Below are 22,846 nucleotides of genomic sequence, written 5' to 3'. Positions count from 1 at the left end.
TCACTCCTCCACTCCTTTGGACATGGTGGTTGAATAATTCGGGAGTGATGTTGTTTTTTCCAGGTCCAAGAGCGTCAATGCTCCTTCGCCGGCGCTAATCAAAGGACTCGCCAACCCTTTCATCTGTGGGCAGTTCGTTGCGCAGCAGTCCTGCACTTGCTGCTCAGGGTACAAAACGCTGGCCATCGGTGGCTGACCGCCGGTTATCCCCTTCCTCTCAATTAAGGTAACTGCAATTGAAGAGGAAATTTATGTAAAGAAGACGAAACTTCAAAGGGCAGCTGGGCCGTTGGGCATACAAACTTCAGGTTGCCATCTTACCACTCTCCCAGTTTGGGACACTCTTTGTCTGGTTTCTCCTCAGAGGCCTGTCTGATATGGGTAACCCTTCAGCATAGCCCTCTGAGTCATTGAAACACAGAAGCCCCTCCACCACTACAAGGTGGTGTCCCTTCGGAGGGGTATTCTCTATTCTTAAAAGCATTTCCATTAATTTACTTACCACAGAAGTCCGACTGACCTATCTTTAGTTCCCAAACATGCAGTTACAAGTAGTGTAAGGGAGGAATTTCTCCAAATGAGGTAATTTTTTGCACTACCCAACAGAGCTTTCTACGGAGCAAGTAGAGATAGGAAAGGTGAGGGGGCTGACTGATGAGACTTCGGGGGGGAATGACCCTCTTGCCCCCCCTCCTTATGTTCTGTATAAATCTGTAAGCGTCTGTTGGTAATGGTATCTATTTTTTGCATAGATTTGATCAGACATTTGTGAAATATAAAAGATAATGTAAATTATATAAAATGTCAAATATAAAAACAGCAGCAACAAAAAAATAATACTCACTTTTTATGTGCATAGCGCATATACTAGTACGTGCACATAAATCACAGCCAAACCACTAGGTCAATTTTCTAGTCTTTGGTACAAAAAAACTATCCTTGAGTGGTTTGGAGAAAACCAGAGACCGTGCCTCACACTACGTGCTGGTTTATTTTAGGAGATTGTAAGCTGAGTATCACCGCACACCAGCAGGCAGCCTTCTGGCCCCGGCTAGGCCTCCCCAACACTTCTTCTCCTTGGCAACTCGCCCTACATGCGCGGACGGACGCTCAAATTATAAATACAGCGTGTCCGCAATGGCATCACAGGGTGGGTGGAGGATTGCACCATGGCAGCGCGAGCAGTCTTCACGTACGACCCCCCCCCCCCCCCCCCCACCCCTCTCTCAATCAACGCTGTACGCAAGGAGTTCCTCTGAACGCGAAGGCGGGGTTTTGTTCGCGTGTATGCAAAGTAGAAGGAGCGTCGGAAATTCCCCGGATGTTGTATACTCGACTCGTCCCAGCCCTTGCTATATCCACACTACGGCACTTTCTACTGTTGCTCCTCGGGTTCCCCCCCTCCCTTTTCCCAGCCTGAGGTTGCGGGTCATCATCGTTGCCGAGAGGTAGAGAGCGCGAGCCTGCGAAACTGCTAGGTTGGCACGCGCGAAAGACTGCGGATTCGGACGGCGAACATCAACGCGGCGAGACAGCAGCAGCAACAAGCAGGCGGGACAAAATGGTGAGAATAGGAGTAAGCGAGGGAGGGGGGGCGAATGGGGTTGGTAAGCTCTGAAAAAAAAAATATATATATAGAAATTATTGAGGTAACAACACGAGGTGTTTTCGTATGTGCAACGGAAGACTGGAGACCGCGTTTGCAATCAGAGAGAGAGAACAGGTGGAGGTGACGGTGGAAAGAAGTGCGGGCGATTGTGGCCATCGTGCAAAAGGGAGAAGAGAACCTGTCAGGCCAACGCCGGCCTTCCGCTGAGTCGCAGCGCCTCCTCCGCCCGCTCTATCCCTCCTTCCTGCAACCCAAATTAAATAAATAAATAGCAGGAGACACCAGAACCATGATAATATAAAGACGCGAATGGAAAGGAAACCCGCTTCTTTGCTTGTTTCTCTTATACCCGAGCTAAGGGGTCGTTGATGTGCATTCAGTGTTGCAGAATGGGATTTCTGTACAGATGGCGAGAGCACAAATCTCTATGTATAAGATGCAAATTTGTTTAAATATTTATGGCTGGGGTGGTGGAATCGTTATAATCTATATAAAAATTAAAACGTGTTTGTCTTTTTTTTTTTTTTGCCTTGATCTTTATAGTGTAAACCGGAAAGGAGAGTGATTTCATTCGCGCCACCCAGAAGGCAAATGACTTGGCTGTATTTTTTTTACATAGCTCTGTTGGATTTTTTTTTTCCTACGTCGGAGACGGCGGATTATTTTGCGGACTGGTGCCATCGGAAAAGTTTGTTTATATAGGTAGTGAATGCCTTTGGCTTCGGGAGTGGGGAGGGGAGTAGGTGCTTGTTAGGTGCCTGTAGTATTGTCTGTGCACACTAGGGGTGTCTCCTGCCTGCCTGCGCTGCCAAGAAATCAACGCCCTTTTTAAATAAATCGTTCATCTTTAAGATGGGAAAATACCTTGGCATTGCAAGTTGATCTGGAAAGCATGAGGGCGGCACATGTTTAATTGCTGCGACAGCTTTATTCCAGCTTCTCTTTCCCCTCCTCTCTTCCCAGTTCTTGCTGTGCAAGGCTGTTGCCTTTTTGTGTGTGTGATAAAACAAATCTTGAGATACATCGAGCAACACACGGTGGTGCCTATCGTCGATACATATTCGTAAAACTTTACGTTGGCGAAAAATGATATTCTTTATTTTGTGTTTTATGGGTTTCTTGTATTGGATTTCCCTCTTCCGCGTTTATATTTTTGTCTTGTATGTAGAATGCTTTTGAGAGAGGCGAGGAAATAGTGCCTTGCCAACGATTTTGTTATGGGTTTTTAGATGAGTTTTTGATGTATTAATCGGCCAGGTGAAAACAAAATGTTAACAATTTTGCAGTTGATTCGTGCTAAATAGAGCCTTTGGACAAGTGCAGAAGGGGAAGTGTTGAATAACACTTTTGTAGTTTAAAAGTATTTGTAAAAGCAAGCATGTGTGTATATAATCTGGCCTTTTAAAATTCATGTATTTGTCTAAATATATTTGGGGAGGTTTTAACTGCCCATTTTGCTTTACTATCCTTTTACAAAGTCCATCAGGATAAAGCACAGTATTTATTGATCTCACTGAGAACATCAGTACTTATGCCATTGATTAATGTAAGATTCTGGTACTTAGAAAATCTTAAATTCCATAATTTAGTGTTCCACTTAATTTGGATTAATGTGTACATCTCCTTTGGAGATGAGGATTTCTGTCTTTTACACTTAAAGGTCTAAATTAATTTATTTATAGCATTTATACCCCGCTCTTTCCCACTTGATAGCAGGCTCAGTGTGGCTTACAAGCAATGGTACAAAGTATCACAGAGATAATACAAAGTATGGTACAAGGTATCACATAGATACATGAAGTACGATACAAAGTATCAAGAGATGTTCAAGTTAAAACAGTAAAAATGTTTTTGTGTCAATGTATATCTTGCATCTAAACTTGATTTCATAAAGCTGTCTTTTGAAATTCTCTTTGATGGGTCATTCTTTATTTAAAGAAAAAACAAGGGATTATTCATAGAGAATGCAAAAATGTGGTTCTTTTTTACCTGCTAGTTTGTGTGTATTCATCCACATGCACCAGTGATTAGTGGTGGCCCCCCCAATATTATGAGTAAATTCTCAATATACCTCCTGTACGGACATTTTTAACATGACTGGGTCATGCATAGTGTCTTTCATATGGTACATAGCTAGCTGAAAACAAGGACTGTAGAACTGGGTTAAGTGTGTGTATATAGGCGAAAGTGTGTCTTTGTCCTTTTTAAAGTGGAGTATATGGAGAGAGATTCAACAGTTTATCAAGGATTGATCTGTACTTGGTGAAAAACCTTTATTCACCCAGTGGTTCCCAAACCTGATCCTGGAAGCAGCACAACTAGTTAGGTTTTTTGGATATCCACAATATTCAGATATTCATGAGAGAGGTTTGCATGCGGTGGAGCTGGTGCATTCAAATATCTCTCATGAATATTCATTGTGGATAACCCAAAAACCTGATTGGCTAGGGTGCCTCCAGGAACAGGTTTGGGAACTAACCTAGGAGGTTATTACTGTATATGACTGGAAAAGGCCTGCAGATCTATTTGAGTAATTGAAATTTGAATTATTAGGATTTATTTACTGCTTTTTAAAAGAATTTACACAAGGCGGTGTACAGTAAGAATAAATCAAACATAAACAATAGATAATTACAGCAGTAAAAATATTCAAATAATACAAAGTATGGCATAGTATAGTACTTACAATGTCAAGACAGTATGTAATAGAATATTTTTAATAGCGTAGGGTATAAGCAAAGACAATACAGATAGGTAAGAAGAGTTAGAAAATAAGGTGACTAATTTAAAGAATATGCTGTTCCCTGCAAAAATGTAACACTGGATGATTAGTTAATGTGTTCTAAAAACCAGATAGGAACAGTTTTAAAAAAATCTGGAAAAGATATAAAGATGTTTTCTCTATATAAAATCAAACTATATAATGTTAGAACTGGGTATAGGTGGAATGCATCGGTAGACTGAAATTGGTGGTGTGGGAGGGAATTTAGGAGTGTCTGAGTGGCTTTGTGAGGTTGGTACATGGATATGAGTGAATTGGTGGGATGTCAGTACCAGATTTAATGGGTAGTAAGTGGTGGGTGGGGGTATAGCTCACTGGCAGCATTTTTCTGCAGATCAAGAGGCCCCCGGTTCAAATCTGGGTGCCCCCTCTTTTATTCTTAGCGTATCTGTGTTTGGACAGGTTCCTGGAGGAAAAGTCCATAGTCTGCTATTCAGATAGAAATGGGTAATGCCACTGCTGTCACTGGTATTGGTAGCATGGAATTTTGCTGCTGTGTGGGATTCTGCCAGATGCTTGTGACATGGGTTGGTCACTGGTGGAAGCAGGATACTGGGCTAGATGGACCATTGGTCTGCCTGAGTATGGCTATTATGGTCTAATCTCTTCCTCCCCTCCCCTTGGGAGCTTAGTGGCTAGAGCAGCAGGCAGGACCAGAAAGACTAGGGTTCAAGGGCCCTGTTCACTAAGCCGCATTACAGGTGCATTAGCATTTTTAGCTCATGTTAACCAGTGTATTTTCCAATGTAGGGCTTTGATTTGCATTTATTTGGTGTGCATTATTAGTAAGTTGGCCATTTTGAAAATAATGAGATTTGTGTAAGTGTGTTTACACACTTAAGTAAAGTGCTGCATTGAAAAAGTATAAGCCCTTCATAGACAGGGCGATACCTGTTATACTTGTATGTCACTTGTCTTGAGCTACCAATGAAAGGGTGAAAGGGCATGAAGTAACTAGTAAGGGTGCATGTGAAATATTTAAGGGAGTTAGGGTGGTGGTGGTTGTTTGTAATTTATTTATTAATTAGAGATTTTATTAATGTCTCTCTAAGTGAATGTATGCCAGATAATTTGAAATGAGCTTCTATGCATCCCTTCCCTAAAACGTTATCATCCTTTTGATTGAATAAGTGAAGCCAGCGGACTTGGAAATAGATGAAAAGGATGGGGGACAATATTGAGCCTTGTGGAACACTACAGTGCATTGATTGAGATTCTGAAATAGATTCCCAAGTAATGACCTTAAAAAATGCGGTTTGATAGGAAGGAGGAAAACCAACTAAGTACAGTGCGAAATGTGACTGTGAGAATCATTACAGGGGGTAGAAGATATGATCATACTACCTTGGATTGCTGTCAGTTGTTTTAGATTGAAGTTCAAGTGTTTGTGTTTAGTGTTCAGGATTGTATACACATTGATGGAAATGAATTAACCTCTTTATTTGATCTTTAAATGCCTTCACAACTTCTATGTTCCAGCATTCATGAACTTCTAGTTGTGCTGTTAGCAGTGATTAAGAATACTTCTATCAACATGCAAGGTTTTGTGTGTGTGTGTGTAACTCATTGCCTTAAACTCATCAGGAACACTTTTATGTGATATTTCAAAAGAAGTTAAGAACTTATTTGTTCAATAACTACTACTACTACTTAACATTTCTAGAGCGCTACTAGGGTTACGCAGCGCTGTACAATTTAACAAAGAGAGACAGTCCCTGCTCAAAGAGCTTACAATCTAATAGACAACCATTTACCCTTCCGGAAGCTGCTAAAAACTTACCTCTTCAAGCAAGCCTACACAAAGGACTTAAATTTAAGACCCATCTGCGCCTCCCGGATCTGACCTTATGACAGAACCTAAAATACGCTTCCTCTTTTACCCTTTTTTGTTTTCATCCCTCTTCCAGCCATCATTATGGTACATTCAGGGTGCACTCTCATGGATCTTCCTCCACTCCCATCCCGCTATCTGTTGGTGTTCCCCAGGGATCTGTCCTCGGACCCCTTCTTTTCTCTATCTACACCTCTTCCCTAGGCTCACTGATCTCATCTCATGGCTTCCAGTATCATCTCTACGCTGATGACACCCAGCTCTATCTCTCCACACCAGACATCACCTCAGAGACCCAAGCCAAGGTATCGGCCTGCCTATTCGACATTGCTGCCTGGATGTCCAACCGCCACCTGAAGTTGAACATGTCCAAGACCGAGCTCCTCGTCTTTCCACCTAAGCCCACTTCTCCTCTTCCCCCACTCTCTATCTCAGTTGATGGCACCCTCATCCTCCCCATCTCATCTGCCCGCAACCTCGGGGTCATCTTCGACTCCTCCCTCTCCTTCTCTGCGCATATCCAGCAGACTGCCAAAACCTGTCGCTTCTTCCTTTTCAACATCAACAAAATTCGCCCTTTCCTCACTGAGCACACCACCCTAACTCTCGTCCACGCTCTCATTACCTCTCGCCTCGACTACTGCAACTTGCTCCTCACTGGCCTCCCACTCAGCCATCTATCCCCCCTTCAATCCATTCAGAACTCTGCCGCACGTCTTATATTCCGCCAGAACCGATATACTCATATCGCCCCTCTCCTCAAGTCACTTCACTGGCTTCCGATTAGATACCGCATCCAATTCAAGCTTCTCCTCCTTACTTACAAGTGCACCCGGTCTGCTGCTCCTCAATACCTCTGTACCCTCATCTCCCCCTACGTTCCTGCCTGCAACCTCCGCTCACACGACAAATCCCTCCTCTCAGTACCCTTCTCCACCATTGCCAACTCCAGGCTCCGCTCATTTTGCCTTGCCTCACCCTATGCCTGGAACAATCTTCCTAAATCCCTACGCCAAGCCCCCTCCCTACCCATCTTCAAATCCTTGCTTAAAGCTCACCTCTTCAATGCTGCATTCGGAACCTAACCTTTCGAACATATAGGTTGCCCCAATCTGTCTGACCTTTCAGATTAACTGTACATTTGTCTTTTAGATTGTAAGCTATTCGAGCAGGGACTATCCTTCCATGTTAAATTGTACAGCGCTGCGTAACCCTAGTAGCGCTTTAGAAATGTTTAGTAGTATACATTCTTCCTTAATTACAACACACTATCCCTATTTACACCCTCTTCCCACTCCCAACCTCTACCACTCTTACTTACCCACTTTTTATTGTCCACCTTTTTATATACTATATTTTGCTGTTTTATCCATTTTGTATTCTTGTAAACCTGTTATATTTGTAAGCCGCATTGAACCTGCTAATAAGTGGGAAAGCGCGGGGTATAAATGTTACAATACAATACAAATACCTTTCCCTTCCATCACATCTCACCCCCCCCCCCCCCACCCCCAACTTCCATTTTCTTTCTTTTCCATCCTTCCAGTCCTCCTTTCCTATACACCGCCTTAGGTGAATCCCTTCATAGAAGCAGTTAATAAATCCCAATCTCTCTATATAAAACGCACCTCCAACATTCTAATGAAGCCTCACTTTCCCAACGTTCTAAAGTGAGGCGGCAGAGACCACTTTTTGAACATCAGTGTTTGCCCCGCCCACACGCTGCTGATTGGCTGTGCCTCAGGTGATGCACACAAAGTACGGTTCCACCTCCCAAACACTCACATGGACTTAGAAATCACCAAGCCTTTGAATGGGACCGGTGCTGCAGAGGAGCAGGAGTGGGACAGCAAAGAAAATGCAGCGGCGTTCAGGAAAAAAAAAAAAAACCACACACTAGTCCCGCCCCTTCCTGAGGAGGGGGTAGCTACCAGCACGGGGACCAACCGCGAGGAAAGCGCGGACGAAGAACGCCACTAAACTACCACTACATCGCGGACCTTACTCTGCAAGCTGTTCATGCGGTGAGTCTCCAAGCCGGCGTTCAGTGCCTACAACAGAGACTGCCAAACACATGCGCCCTCAGCCCCGCCCCCCCTACAGAACGCCACCCACATTCCACACTAAAACCAAACCAACCCCCCCCCCCCCAAAAAAAAAAAAAACCACCGAAACGGAAATCTCCGGCGCCCAACCCCCCCTAAAAAAACGGATCACAGCCCACCTGAGTACCCAGCTGAAATCAGTGCCTACAAGGAGACCTCCAGACACATGCGCCATCAGCCCCGTCCCCCCCTACAGAACACCACCCACATTCCACACTCGAAAAAAAACCATATCTACTCCTACTGCCTGCCTGCAACGGATCCCTCTGGTTTCAACAAAAATACAAGTGCCTACAAATACCACATCAGAGTGCCCTGCTGAATTAAGATTACTGTATCACACTCACACGCAGAGAATCACCCCCTACCAGCCACAAAAAAACCCCACATCACTAACACACATACATACAACCAAACTGCCCACCACCCAAAATGCCACACACTGCCATGGACAGACATCTTGCTTTCACACTCATACACACACACTAACTCCCCCAACCCCCTTAATACAAAACCTGAAACAGTAAAAACCTACATCTCTCTCTTACAAACACCCACAGACTCCCATAACCCCCCCCCCCCCCAAAAAAAAAAAAAAACCACAAACACTCATACAGAACAACCCTACCCCACAAACACTCCCCTACAAACACCCCCCCACAGACACCCACAACCCCCCTCAAAACCACAAACACTCATACAGAACAACGCTACCCTACCCCACAAACACCCCTCCCCCCAAAAAAAAATAGCATACACCCATAGACCCCCACAACCCCCCCTCAAAACCACAAACACTCATACAGACTTTACAACTTAAAAAAAAAAACTCTCTTCCTTTTTAAAAAAAAATATATCCCTTAATATCAAACAGAAAAAGAAAACAAACAAACAAAAAACCACATGCTAGCGCCCGTTTCATTTGTTTTGGAAACGGGCCTTTTTTACTAGTAAATACATAAAATAAAATCTCCTTTGTTTCTCTTCCTGTTTTACGTTTTCATTCCTTTTCATGCCCTTTCACTTGATCACTTTTTTAGCCAATGGGCTTTTTGCCTGTGCTACTTCACTCATCTTTCTTCAACAGAGAATTGAAGCCCTATTAATACTTCAGCTGTTCCACATGTTTGTGCGTTTTTCGCATGAGCATAAAAGGTTATTTTGGGTGGAGGTTTTGGAGGAAATGTATGTGGGATAGGACCATTGCAGGTGTCTGTCTTGCTCACCCCTGTTGAGAGCACTGGTGAGGAAGTTCTAGGGGAGGGGATGGGTTGTTTGGGCAGTGTGCTTTGTCGCGGGTAGGGGGTAGATGAGGATGTGGTGGCTCAAATAATAGTTTTTAATTACATTTGTACCCCGCGCTTTCCCACTTATGGCAGGCTCAATGCAGCTTACATGGCGCAATGGAGGGTTAAGTGACTTGCCCAGAGTCACAAGGAGCTGCCTGTGCCTGAAGTGGGAATCCAACTCAGTTCCTCAGTTCCCCAGGACCAAAGTCCACCACCCTAACCACTAGGCCACTCCTCCAACCCTCTAGATTCTGGGGTGGTGGGACCAGCAGTAGCAGAGGTGACAGGGCACCTGTTTCCTTTTACATGAAAAGGCCCCGAGTCTAGTCGATCCAAGTCACTCACTTCACTGTCTCCAGGGAGTTGGAGCAATGTGCTGTCTAATTTTTGCTGGCCCATTTTGGACTGAATTCTATAAATGATGCCAAAAGAAAATAGTACTTAGTGCTATTCTACAAATGGCGCAGTTTATAAAAACTTCTTAGCGCCGGGATCTGCGACTACCTTTTAAGAGAGCATTTACACCAACTGAACCCTGGTATAAATTCTTGCACTTAAATTAGGCACAGATCCCGTTATTTTATAACGGTGCACATAAATTGTGGGAATACCCCCATATCCTCCTGTGGCTGGGCCCCCTTTTTTTTGATGCTGTGCGTAAATGTTCATGTAAACTTAAATTAATGCCAATTAGCACCAATAGGGCCCAATTGGCTTGTTATTCCATTAAATTATGCACCAAATTGGGCATGCTCCCAAATTTGCATGCAGAATTTTTAGTGGCATTTATAAAATTTGGGTGGGTGTGCACAGGTTTTCAGCTTCATCTTGATGTGTGTGGTATACCCTGTGTTCACAATAAAGCCAGCAAACATTTTGTGTAGAATTGGAGGCATCTTCAGTACTTTTGCTATACTAATCAAAAATATTATAGGCTCACCTAAGACTGTTTCTGTAACAAACAATCCACAGTTCTCTAATGTACAAACTTTAAATTACTCCTTGCATCCTGTGATATTTTTTTAATGAAATTTTATATTTTAAAATCTTTTCTATAATAAGAGGAAAAGACGTTCTAGAATTCTCATGTTGGCAACATGAGTGCCTTGAAAATTCAGTTAGTCCTAAAATCTTCCTTTTATTTTTAACATTTTGTTCTGTGATTATAGTGTGCTAAAAAAACTTCCTTAAATGAAGCATTTCATCAGGATTGAGGCTGCTTAAATCTAGCATCTGAAATAGCAATTTACAAAGCTGCCATCAGGTAGCTCTTCAGGCCTCGGTTTTATTGTGAAAATGTGTGTTCATAGTATGGTCTCCACCGATCTTGTTGCTTTACATATAATTTAGCTGAAGGGAATGGGATTTGATATTCCACCTTTTTGTGGTTACAGTCAAAAGTTTACATATGATATAATTATTTTGTACCTGAGGTAATGGAGGGTTACGTGACTTGCCCAGAGACACAAGGAGATTCATTGGGAATCGAACCTTGTTCACAGGCTGCTGTGGCTGCTGCACTATTAGGCTGCTCCTCCACTCCACAATTTAAAGTACTTTTCAGGTAATTTTCTCCTTTCCGTGTGAACCAGGAGGTTTGTATACTCTTTTCTGTTGATCAAGAGTCAGGCTCGTCAGTCTGGAGGCTATATAAGCTGGACACCCATAGATTTCTGCGATGGCTGCTGAGGGAGTTAAGCGCTGTTCCCGTTGTGGCAAGCGCAGATCAGCAGTGGGGCTCTGTAAAACGTGCTGTTCAGACAGTAGAGCCAGTATGAGCATGGCGAGCGATGATTCTTCCTGCTCGATGGAGCTGGCAGCGGGCGCCATCTTGGAAGCGCTGCATGGCTCGACCCCCGCGGTTGCGCAGGAGTCTGAGAGCAGAGGGGCACCTCGGGCCGAGGCTACCAGAGGAACTCCGTTCCCCGTGGCTCCTAATTCGGAGATGGGAGGTCAGGGTGAGGTTTTTTTTCCCCTGAGTTTGTGCTTATTTTATATAAAGCCTTCATGCTGAAAAGAGCTCTGCTGCGGTTGTCTGACACTGCGTTTCTACCTGGTCCCCCTCCAACTTATGATGGCCCGGGGCTGATGTCAGACGTGGATTCCCCTGAGCGTTGGATGCACACTAAGCATAGACGGGTAAATTCCCCGTCGGAGAGTGGCGCACCCCCCTTCCCCCCCCCCCCCCCCCCCCCCCCCGTGGTCGGGCTGTGGGGACTCTGAGGGATCTGGAAGGCCTTCGTGGTCTGAGGAGCCAGAGAAAGGTGCCGGTTTGCCACTGGATCTGGATGATCCCACTGCGGTTCAGATTTTCCACCGGGATGAGCTGCCAGCGCTTATCTCTGATGCCTTACAGGCCCTCTCTATTGATGATCCTGTTAAAGGCGAGGCCTCCTCTGCTAATCCGAGGATGGCGAGTACTAAGAAACCTGCACGAGCCTTTCCTTTGCGTGACTCCATCCAAGAGCTTATTTCTGCTCAATGGGCTGACCCTGAGGGGCCCTTGAAAGTGGCCAGGGCGATGGGGCATCTTTACCTTCTTGAGTGAGGAGCACTTGGCCCGTTTTGGGATGCCTAAAGTGGATGCCTTAGTCATGGTGGTGACAAAGACCATCCTTCCAGTAGAGGGAGGGGTCGCCCTGAAGGACATTCAGGACCGGCGGCTGGAATCAGCGCTAAAACGGTCCTTTGAGATTTTGGGCCTAGCCTTAAGTGCGTCTGTTTGCAGGTCTTATGCTTCTCGAGCCTGCCTCTCTTGGTTACAAAAGGCAGTGGAACAGCCCATGGATGGTGCGAGTCCCTCGCTGAGGTTGCACTGCGAATGGAGTCGGCCTTGTCATTTTTAGCTGACGCCCTCTATGTTCTGGTCAGAGCTTCAGCTAAACAGATGTCTGTGGCGGTGTCCGCCCGCCGCCTTCTATGACTACGGCATTGGGCGTCTGACATGGTCTCTAAGCAAAGGCTGGTGAAGTTGCCCTTTCGGGGCCTTCTGTTATTTGGAGAGGAATTGGAGAAGATTGTTAAAGACCTGGGGGATGCTAAACCCCAGATATTACCTGAGGATAGGCCGCGGCCTTCTTCCAAGGGTCAGGTGGTTCCCTCCTCCTCCAGACCTCGCTTCCGTGAAGCTCGAAGGTATTGCTCGGGGCGCTCTGCTGGGTTTACTCAATGTGCCCGTTTTCAGCAGAGGAACTCCTTTCGCTCGGACAAACGCTCCGCAGCGGCAGGCTCAAGGCCAGGAGTTCAGGGCTGTCCTCCACAATGATGGGACGCCGGTCCACTCCTCCTTTACAGCTGTAGGAGGACGCCTTTCCCTGTTTCTCGAGGAGTGGACCAAGATTAACTCAGATCAGTGGATCCTGGACCTGATCAAAGAAGGTTACCGATTGCATTTCAGTGCCCTGGTGAGAGACGTGTTTGTGGAGTCCCGATGTGGCACTGCCGTCAAACGGGCGGTGGTAGAGGAGACCTTACAAGTCTTGTTGCACCTTGGAGCGGTGATCCCTGTGCCTCCCGCTGAACACGGCTGCGGTCGTTACTCCATTTATTTTGTGGTGCTGCGAAAAGGTGGGTCTTATCGGCCCAGTCTTGACTTAAAGAAAGTCAACGAGTCACTAAGAGTGCGGCATTTTCATATGGAAACCCTGCGCTCCGTCATTGTGGCGGTTCAGCCAGGAGAGTTCCTCACGTCTCTGGACCTGAAAGAAGCTTACTTGCACATTTGGCCCCCACACTAGCGGTTCCTCCGGTTTGCGGTGTTGGGAAAACATTTCCAGTTTTGGGCCTTGCCTTTTGGCCTCGCCACAGCTCCCCGAACCTTTTCCAAAGTAATGGTGGTAGTAGCTGCCTTTCTCAGGCGAGAGGGTATCCGGGTTCACCCGTACCTCGACGACTGGCTCATCAGAGCGGACTCTGCAGAAGAGAGTCGTCACGTAACAGCCAGAGTGGACTCAGTACTGCAATCTCTGGACTGGGTAGTCAATATACCCAAAAGTCACCTGACCCCTTTCAATCTCTAGAATATTTGAGGTCCGGTTCGTCACGGCCTCGGGGTTTGTCTTTCTACCCAACCAAAGGCGGTGCAAGCTTCAGAATCAGGTCCGTCTGCTCCTGCGGATGCCTCGCCCGCGAGCTTGGGACTTTGTCCAGCTGTTGGGGTCTATGACGGCCACCTTGGAAGTGGTGCCATGGGCGAGAGCGCACATGAGACCTCTGCAGATTGCCCTGCTTCAACGATGGTCTCCTATGTCCCAGGATTATCAACGCAGATTCACGTGGCTCCCTGCGGCCCAACTCAGTATGGAGTGGTGGCTCTCAGACAGCATGCTGCGGCGAGGAATGCCGCTAGCGCATCCCGATTGGTGCCTGGTGGTAATGGATGCCAGCCTGAAGGGCTGGGGAGCACATTGCCAAGGAAGCTATGCCCAGGGTCTGTGGTCACCCGAGGAAACTGGGTGGTCCATCAATCGCTTGGAACGGAGAGCGATATTCCAGGCTCTTTTGGCCTTTCACAAGTCTCTGGAGGGACTGGCTGTCAGAGTTCTGTCGGACAACACGACAACAGTGGCCTTCATAAATCGTCAAGGCGGCACTCAGTGCCAAGCACTGACCGCAGAGGCCGCTCAGATATACCACTGGGCCGAGCTACATCTGCAGCTTCTGTTAGCAGCTCACATAGCAGGTCAGAGCAACGTGCAAGCCGATTTTCTAAGCAGGTTTCAAATCGACCCTGCGGAGTGGGAACTGGCAGACGAAGTGTTCCTTCAGTTATGTGCCAAATGGGGAACGCCCGTAGTGGATCTTATGGCCTCAAGCACAAATGCCAAAGTCCCGTCCTTTTTCAGCAGACGGAGAGATCCTTGCTCAGCGGGGTTGGATGCCTTGGCTCAACCCTGGCCTCCAGGCCTCCTGTATGTGTTCCCTCCTTGGCCCTTAATAGGGCGAATTCGGCTGCATCAGGGAGTGGTGATACTCATTGCCCCAGATTGGCCCAGACGGCCGTGGTATGTGGACCTCCGGCGGATGCTGGTGGAGGCTCTCCTTCCCTTGTCTCTGGTACCGAACCTGTTGACGAAGGGCCCGGTGACCATGGAGGATCCATGCCGCTTTGGTCTTACAGCGTGGCTATTGAGAGGGCGCAATTGAGAGAAGGGCTATTCTAACAAGGTCATCTCCACTCTCTTGCAGGCCCGCAAGCGTTCCACTTCCGTGGCCTATGCTTGGATCTGGCGCCAGTTTGAGGCTTGGTGTGCTTCTAAAGCGATCACACCCATGCGGGCTTCTGTCTCGCCGATACTTGACTTTTTGCAGGATGGTGTACAAAAAGGCTTGGCCTATAATTCTCTGCGTGTTCAAGTGGCAGCATTGGCATGTTATCAGGGGAAAGTCTTGGGCCTCTCCCTGGCTGCGCCTCAGGACATTGCACGGTTTCTTAGAGGGATGCTTCGACTCCAGCCTCCCTTGCGGGTCCCTTGTCCGGATTGGAACCTGGAGCTAGTATTAAAGGCTCTTCAGTGTTCGCCCTTCGAGCTGCTGAGGCGTGCTTCGGAGAAGGATGTGACTCTAAAGACAGTCTTTTTGGTGGCCATTATATCGACGAGACGTGTGTCTGAGCTCCAGGTGTTGTCCTGTCGAGACCCATTTCTGCAATTCTCAGAGTCTGGAGTTACGTTACGCACTGTGCCTTCCTTCCTGCCTAAGGTGGTTTCAGCGTTTCACCTAAACCAACCTATTTTTCTGCCCTCCTTTTCTAGGGAGGAGTTTTCGGAATCTTTTGGGCAGTTGCACCTTCTGGATGTGCGCAGGGCTTTGTTGCAGTATCTGCAGATGTCAAATGCTTTCAGGACTTCTGATCACCTTTTTGTATTGTTGTCAGGTCCTCGCAGAGGGTCTCCAGCGTCTAAAGCCACTATAGCCCGTTGGCTTAAGGAAACCATTTTTTCTGCATATCTGCTATCTGGCTTGCCTCTGCCTGACGCCTTTAAGGCACATTCCACAAGAGTGATTTCCTCCTCTTGGGCTGAGACGGGAGCACTCTTTCTTCAAGAGATATGTAGTGCAGCTACTTGGGCTTCTAAACTCTCTTTTGCCCATTATTACAGGCTGGATGTGGCTGCCAGGAGGGATGCGCTTTTTGGAGCACAAGTGTTGCGCGTGGTGTGGCTTGTTCCCGCCCTATCTAGGGATTTTTTTGATACAGCCCATTCGTAATGGATTCATCTGCTCCTGATGACAAGGAAGGGAAAATTAGGTTCTTACCTTGGTAATTTTCTTTCCTTTAGTCATAGCAAATGAATCCATGATCCCTCCCTGATTGGCTCTGTTTTGTGTTCAGTTTTTCCTGCAGACATGTTCCCTCATTGGGAGAAGTTGGAAAACAGTCTTCAGGATTTCTGTTCTACTACAGGAGGTCGAGTTTGTCCCTCCTTTGTGTTATTGCGCCTGTTCTGGGGCGTTCGTTCGCTGTGAGGAAAGTTCATGTTATGCTACTTTGCGGTTTAACACTGCTTTGGAAGCTTCAAAATACTGAGAGGCAGATGGAGCTAGCCGTCCTAGAGGCACTATGGTTTTCTGTGTTCTCTATCTCCCCCAGCTGGTAGGTGGACACAACCCATTCGTAATGGATTCATCTGCTGTGACTAAAGGAAAGAAAATTACTATGGTAAGATCCTAATTTTCCCATCGGCCACCCTCTAATCCTCAGGTGCTGTGATCAACTTTGATTCTGTCTTTAATTCCATCCACATTTCTTCTTGTTTTCTATCATTCAGATTCAGTGACTCAAACTGGGTTTTGGTGGTTTCTGTGAAGGAGACTGGTATGTTTTCCAGATCATGTTTGTGATCAGAATGGTTTGTTTTTTCTTCAGTTTAACGTATCTCGCATACGAGTAGTTCATGATCAGTTCCACAATCTACTTCTGGTCTGATTTTATCCACCAGAATAGAACTCTTCCACCGAAAATATAGTTGATTTGGTGGTTTCCACTTCATGTCCAGATATACAACTGTTCTCAGAGGACAAGCAGGTTATCACAATTGGGTTGATGTCTGCATTGGCCCGGGAACCAGCATTTGCAATAGCAAAAAGAAAAAAACTTTTGCCAGAGCCTTCTGGCACCGTGTATGCGTGGACTGACTTCTCGCCCGCCATGTAACAGCGCTACTCAGTTTTCGTTCTTCTGCGTGAGGAGCAACAGCGTTTTCTGGGGCTCCCCTTAGTGCCCGGGAAAGAGCCTTCACAGTTCTCGACGTGGTTTTTTAATTTTGGTTTTTTTTTTAATTCATTTGTTTAAAAATAAAAATCATTCCTTTAAACTTTATTTAGTTTAATTTTTCCCCAGTTTGAAGTTTCCTTTGTTTTTTGCAGTGGCCCGGTTTCTCCCTTTTTGTGCCTTTTATCTTGGCACAATCGAGCCATTTGATTTTGCTGTTGTGGTTTTCCCTTCCATGATATCGAAGATTCCAAGCGGCTTCAAACGTTGTACTCGGTGTAACCGGACCATCTCAGGTACAGATACACATTGTTGGTGTATCCAGTGCCTTGGGCCCGACCATAGCCTGGCTCGTTGTGCCCTTTGTCTTCATATGAAGAAGAGGACACAACTTGCTCGAGAAGCCCAGAGAGAGAAGCTGTTTGGGGCTCATTCCGGTCCTTCGATATTGGCATCAAGGTCGGAGGAGTCGACATCGAGGTACACATGGCTGCTGAGAGGCCACGACACGCTGGGAGCAGTGAAGCTTCGAGTGGGTCTCCACCTGTCTCGAGGCCGCCTGCTGTGCAGGCCCCCCGGGACAATCCATCATTGGGCCCGACCCTGAGGTGACTTGAGGATTCAACATTGTCCTTGGCACTGAGGAGCCTCGGCGACGTGCATCGAGCGAAGGCTAAGAAGCACCATCACCATTCTCCCTCGATACACGGTGCTGGGAGCTCTGGGGCATCGAAGGATTTGGCACCCGAGAAGCATCGGCGCCAGGAGGACCGCTCCCCCTCCATACAGGAGGTGCTGACACGTTGGCCTCCCAGCAGTCCGGTTCCTGCTCCCAAGCCTCAGTCAATTCTGCCACTGACTGCTCCACCAGCCCTGCAGCCTGCTCTGATGGCAGCTCTCGACGAGCGCATCCGAGCCTTGCTTCCAGAGTTTCTGGAAGGACTGCGCCAGTCTGCTTCAGCGTCAGCTATGCTTGCGCCTGCTGTGCCATCTGCTGCAGCTGTGTCTGGCCCTTCACCTCTGGTGAGGTCCCTGACCTTGGTGCCGCTTGCGTCTCTGGTGTTGGCTGCCACCCAGGTTGACTCCCCATCGACGTCAGTGGAGGAAGCTTCACCGCAGTCCATGCGGGTGTCGGCCCCGCGACACCACTATCGAAGACGTCTGTCTTCGGTGTTGAGGCAGGCTCAGCCTCGGACATTCCTGAGGTAAATGCTTTCCGATACTAAAGAGGAACTCTCTTGGGAGTCAGAGGAAGATCCCAGGTACTTGTCCTTTGGGATTCCCTCTGACCCTTCCCCTCCACCTGAAAGGAGACTGTCTCTTCCTGAGATCCTCTCCTTTTCCTCATTTGTATAGGAAATGATTGAGGCCATTCCATTCCCTGCTGACGTGGTGGATGAGCCCAGGGCTGAGATGCTCAAGGTCCTGGACTATGTCTCTCCACCTAAGGAGGCAATAACAGCTCCTTTGCATAAGGTACTCCGGGAAGTCCTTATTAGAAACTAGTCGTTCCCTCTGGTCCCGTGATCCCTAAGAAGACTGATTCCCAGTATCAGATCCACGGTGAACCTGGGTTGATGAGGTCTCAGTTACCCCATAACTCCATGGTGGTGGACTCCGCCCTCAAGAGAGCCAAGAGTATTAGAGAATATGCCTCGGCGCCCCCAGGCAGAGAAGCTAGGACAATGGATTATTTTGGGAGGAAGATGTATCAGGCTGCTATGCTCGCTGCCCGTATCCATTCTTACCAGCTCTTCACGAGCATCCACTTGCAGAACTCTGTGAGGCTGCTGTCTACCTTGGTCGATGCCCTCCCTCCAGAGCATGCCAGGTGGTCAAGCTGCAGACATGGCATGTCGTAAATTCCTGGCCAGGGGCACATATGACACTTTTGATGTGGCATCCAGAATCTCTGCTCAAGGTATAGCAATGCATAGACTCTCATGGCTGCGCATCTCTGACCTAGACCATTCCAGCAGAGGATGGCGGATGTACCTTGCTGGGGGGGATAACGTTTTCGGAGAGAAGGTGGAAGACCTGGTCGACCAGATCAAGAAGCACACGGATGCTATGGCTTCTGCTACACCCTCCTCATCTAGGAGGGTTTTTATTTTGGGGGGGGGGGGGGGGGTCGCAGAGTGTTCCCTATTTCTATGCTAGGCGTAGGTACACTGTTAAACCACTTCCGGACAGATTCTGGCCACTTACCTGAGCTGTCATGACTTCCTGGTCGGAAGCCCATCTGTTCTCCCTGGAGGAAATATGTACAGCAGTGACATGGTCTTCCTTGCATATCTTCTCCAGACACTACTGTTTGAGTGTCTCTGCTCAGTTGGATGTATCTTTTGGAGTATCAGTGCTATCCGCGGGAGCTTCAGGTTCCTACCCTATTTCAGGACTGCTTTGCTACATCCCACAAGTCTCTGTATTCATCTGCTGCTGACGCAAAGGAATGAAAAATTATTTATTACCTGATAATTTTCTTTTCTTTAGTCACAGCAGATGAATCTAGAGGCCCACCCTGTTTTTCTGGTGGTTCCTATCGGTCAGTTCTCTCTGTTGGAACTTTTTTGCTGCATTGTTATATTGTAGATGGACTGTTGTAATTGGTTTACATGTTTGCAGTTCTTGGTTTAGCACTTTTCCTGGTGGGAAGGAGAAATGTTATAATTCTATTTTCTTCTGCTTTGTTATGAGAAACACTAACTGACCAAGGAACATTCCATCCTATAGGATACTGCAGTTCAGTGCTCACTATCTCCACCTGCTGGTAGATGGTCACAACCCACACATCTCTGGATTCATCAGCTGTGACTAAAGGAAAGAAAATTAGCAGGTAAGAAATACATTTTCAGTACTTTGAAAGATCCTTTGGCTAATCCTCAGTAATTTTGAGTGCCTTCCGTCTAGAGGCCAATCTTCCAGCACTATATCGTTCTTTCCTGTGGTTTTCTTACATATAGAGGAGTGGTTTACATTTGCCTTCTCCTGTGCAGTGTGCATTACCACTATATTGCTGTTTCCTAGTATAGGGTTGGTATGACTTGGTCTGACATCTTTGCTTGAACCTGTCTGCCAGCTGGGAGACCCTATCAGGAGTCATAACTCCAGACAGCATAGGTTTAAGCTTCACCATGCTTACAAACCCCTCTCCACGATAGGGAGCATGCTTCATTAAGCCACTTTGGAATATATTTTGTGCAGCTTCCAAAATGGTCTTATTAAATAATGTCCTTGCTTCATCTAAACTTTCAAAATCAAATCGCTCATCATTCATATATCATTGAGAATCTGGTGAACTAAGGTATCTCCATACTATTCAGCATTCACTTGAAAAATAAAGAGATTAGTGGTACTCTTCAGGAGTCACTTTTGGATTTACATTGTCTGTTACACATATTTTGGATAAACGTGAGGGGTGGTTAGATCAGCACTCAGAACCAGGGAAGACAGGTGCAAATTCAGCTGCAGCTTCCTGTTCTGTTGGGCAGGTCACTTAACCCTCCATTGCCTCAGGCTTAAATTGTAAGCCTTCCCGGGGACAGGAAAATACAGTACCTGCTGTACATGAATGTAACTCACCTTGAAATACAACTGGAAAGTTTTAGAGATGCAAATCTCTCTCTCTAGTATTTTCAGATCTGATATGTTGGTACTTCCCTGGAAAAAATGCCCTACTTTTTTGTAAGCAGCTGAGAAATAAAGTTATTGTACACCAACCAGAGGTACTTTCAGGGAGCTCATTTTTCTCTCTTTTTTTTTTTTTTTTTGGTTATGTTTTCTCAATAAAATTGTCATAACAAACTTTTAGCCTATTTTATAACTAACTGTAATTACCAGTAAGTGTATTTTTTACCTAACACAGATTGTCCTCAAATGCATAAATAATGCCCTTAATCATTTGCATTCTCACTGATGGAGAATTTCTTTTCACAAAATGTTTCAAACCATGTAAAACCAGCTTTAAAATCGCAGATGCCTCGTTACCAGAAGCTTGGCTTTCATCTGGGTTGCCACAGTGGAAATAGCCTGATTATTTTCCCTTTGAGCCAGGATCCATTCCTTTGTCATTCGCTAATTGAGGCTATCTTACTTTGGGGCTGCAGCATTCACACTTTTGTGGGTTTATTTTTTTTTCTTGTTCAGATTTCTCCGTCTTCCATTCTCAAATGCAGCTTTTGACAACCACAAAATCTCTGACTGCTTCTCTGTTGCTTGTTTCCTCTGTTCTGGCAATGACTTTTCTTCTTTTTGTTTTAAATGTATTAATCTCGGCATACAAAGAACAAAGCATATAAACCGTATATATACAACCAAACCATCCCTCCCCTGTATCCCCCCCCCCCCCCCCACACCATCCCACAGAAAAGTCAGTTGAGAACTTCAATGAAGATAAAAGAAAATTGTGTGTGGGTCTAAGCACTAAGCAGTAATGGTTGCTAGCCGATCTGTATTGAGATCTATTCCCGATTGGAACCTTCAAGTTGGATAACATACCCATTGTCAATGGAAGCGAAGTATCTGGCCAGTTCTCAAAGCCATTAATTTAGACATCTGGTAAATATAATCCATCTTATGGCGAACTGTCACCACAAGAGGCAGCAGAGGTCATTTCCAGGCTGCAGCCAAAGCAACATTGCTGGCTACAAAAAAAACCTAGTAGCCAAATTATGGATATCAGGCTTAACACCCAGTGGTTTAAGTGCAGCAAGCAGTATTCTGTCTTAGCTCGGTCACTTGCCGGACAAAGCAGAGGATCCCTGAATAGTCCTGAATCCTAGAAAGGCTCATTTCTCAACTTTTATAAAACAATGCGTATTGAGATGGTGGCCTTTAGATGGCATCATGTCTGTGGTTGGGAAGACCACAGGAGCTTTAAATAATCACCTTTCCATAAAAACTGACTAAAGTATCCTCTCAGTATGTGAAAAAAATATTTGGAATATGTAGGGGAAATTGGGAAGAGCAGAAATAGTAAGCTAGGCAGAAACCCGGACAAGCTTTAATTTATTTTACAGAGCACTAACTTTAATGCGATTAATTGAGGACTTTGTTCTGGTTTCTAGTTCTATTCATTTTATGAAACCTATTCCTAAATCTTAAAGTCAAAAAGTCCAATCAGAGTTGTACATTTTTAAAGTTCAGTGTGTTGTTAGATCAGTGAAACAAATTTCGTATTCAGAACTTTTTGAATGGTAGTTTTCAGACAGCAGAATATGAAAAATATGTAAGTGTGAAATTTATTTGGAAAGCACTGTACATACGTTTCCCCTTCAAACTTCGACAGTAGTCTTTCCTTTGCATCAGATGAATCCAGAAACTAGTGGGTTGTCTGTCGACCAGAAGATGGAAATAGAGATCACTGGCTTCTGACCAGTGGTATAGGACGGGATAGCTCCTGAGCAGGTCAGTATGTCTCTTCAAAAGGTGGATGGAGGGTCTTCCACTTGCTCCTGGATTCCTCTGTTAGGGGTGCTCCTGGCCTAGGTCTCCCGGTCAGTAGAGCATGGGAGTATTCTGGCTGAACGGTGCCAGCTTTAAGGGGAGCTCCACATCTGCCCCCCTGCTGAAAAGGCACAGCTGGACCCAGAGCCCCTTCTCCTGCCAGCGATGGGGGGAAAAAAGTGTATATATGTGTGCTATTTGTCTTTACGTTATCTGCACCCTATGCATACACTTCATATGCTTCATCAGTTCATCCTTCTGTTCCTTCCTTGGCATGCACCCTAAGTGTCTATAGAAGGAGCTCAAGAAACCCCCTGGTGACCCACGAGAAGCTGAAGGACCCCAGCCGACAACTCCCCCATGCCTGATGAAGGACAGGGACACTGAAGAAGTCCGCCACCCCATACAGGGTCCCCTCAAAGTGCCTTCGACAAAGAAGAGGCTCCATTGCCCAGACCAGGTGCAGCCTGGCACCTAGTGCCAGTGGAGTGCAGAACGGCAGCCTTTGCATGCAGCTGGAGGTCTCCGTTGCCACTGTGGCAGAGAACACCTGCATCGGGGGACTCTACAGC

General features: G+C 46.3%; 1 protein-coding gene across 1 annotated transcript in view; it reads left to right on the top strand.

Annotated features, from left to right (window-relative positions):
* The first annotated feature begins 1,316 nt into the window (after window positions 1-1,316).
* The window catches only part of PPP3R1 (protein phosphatase 3 regulatory subunit B, alpha), an 83,442-nt gene continuing 61,912 nt past the window's right edge, over window positions 1,317-22,846 (top strand). The window contains exon 1 of the mRNA XM_030196377.1: window positions 1,317-1,564. Coding sequence (XP_030052237.1) covers window positions 1,562-1,564 — 3 coding nt within the window. The 5' untranslated portion in view covers window positions 1,317-1,561. The remainder of the gene's footprint in view (window positions 1,565-22,846) is intronic.

Source organism: Microcaecilia unicolor, chromosome 3 (genome assembly GCF_901765095.1).
Source record: "Microcaecilia unicolor chromosome 3, aMicUni1.1, whole genome shotgun sequence".
Lineage (NCBI taxonomy): Eukaryota > Metazoa > Chordata > Amphibia > Gymnophiona > Siphonopidae > Microcaecilia > Microcaecilia unicolor.
Note: the sequence above shows the minus strand (reverse complement) of the source record. Positions and strands in the feature narration are given on the sequence as shown.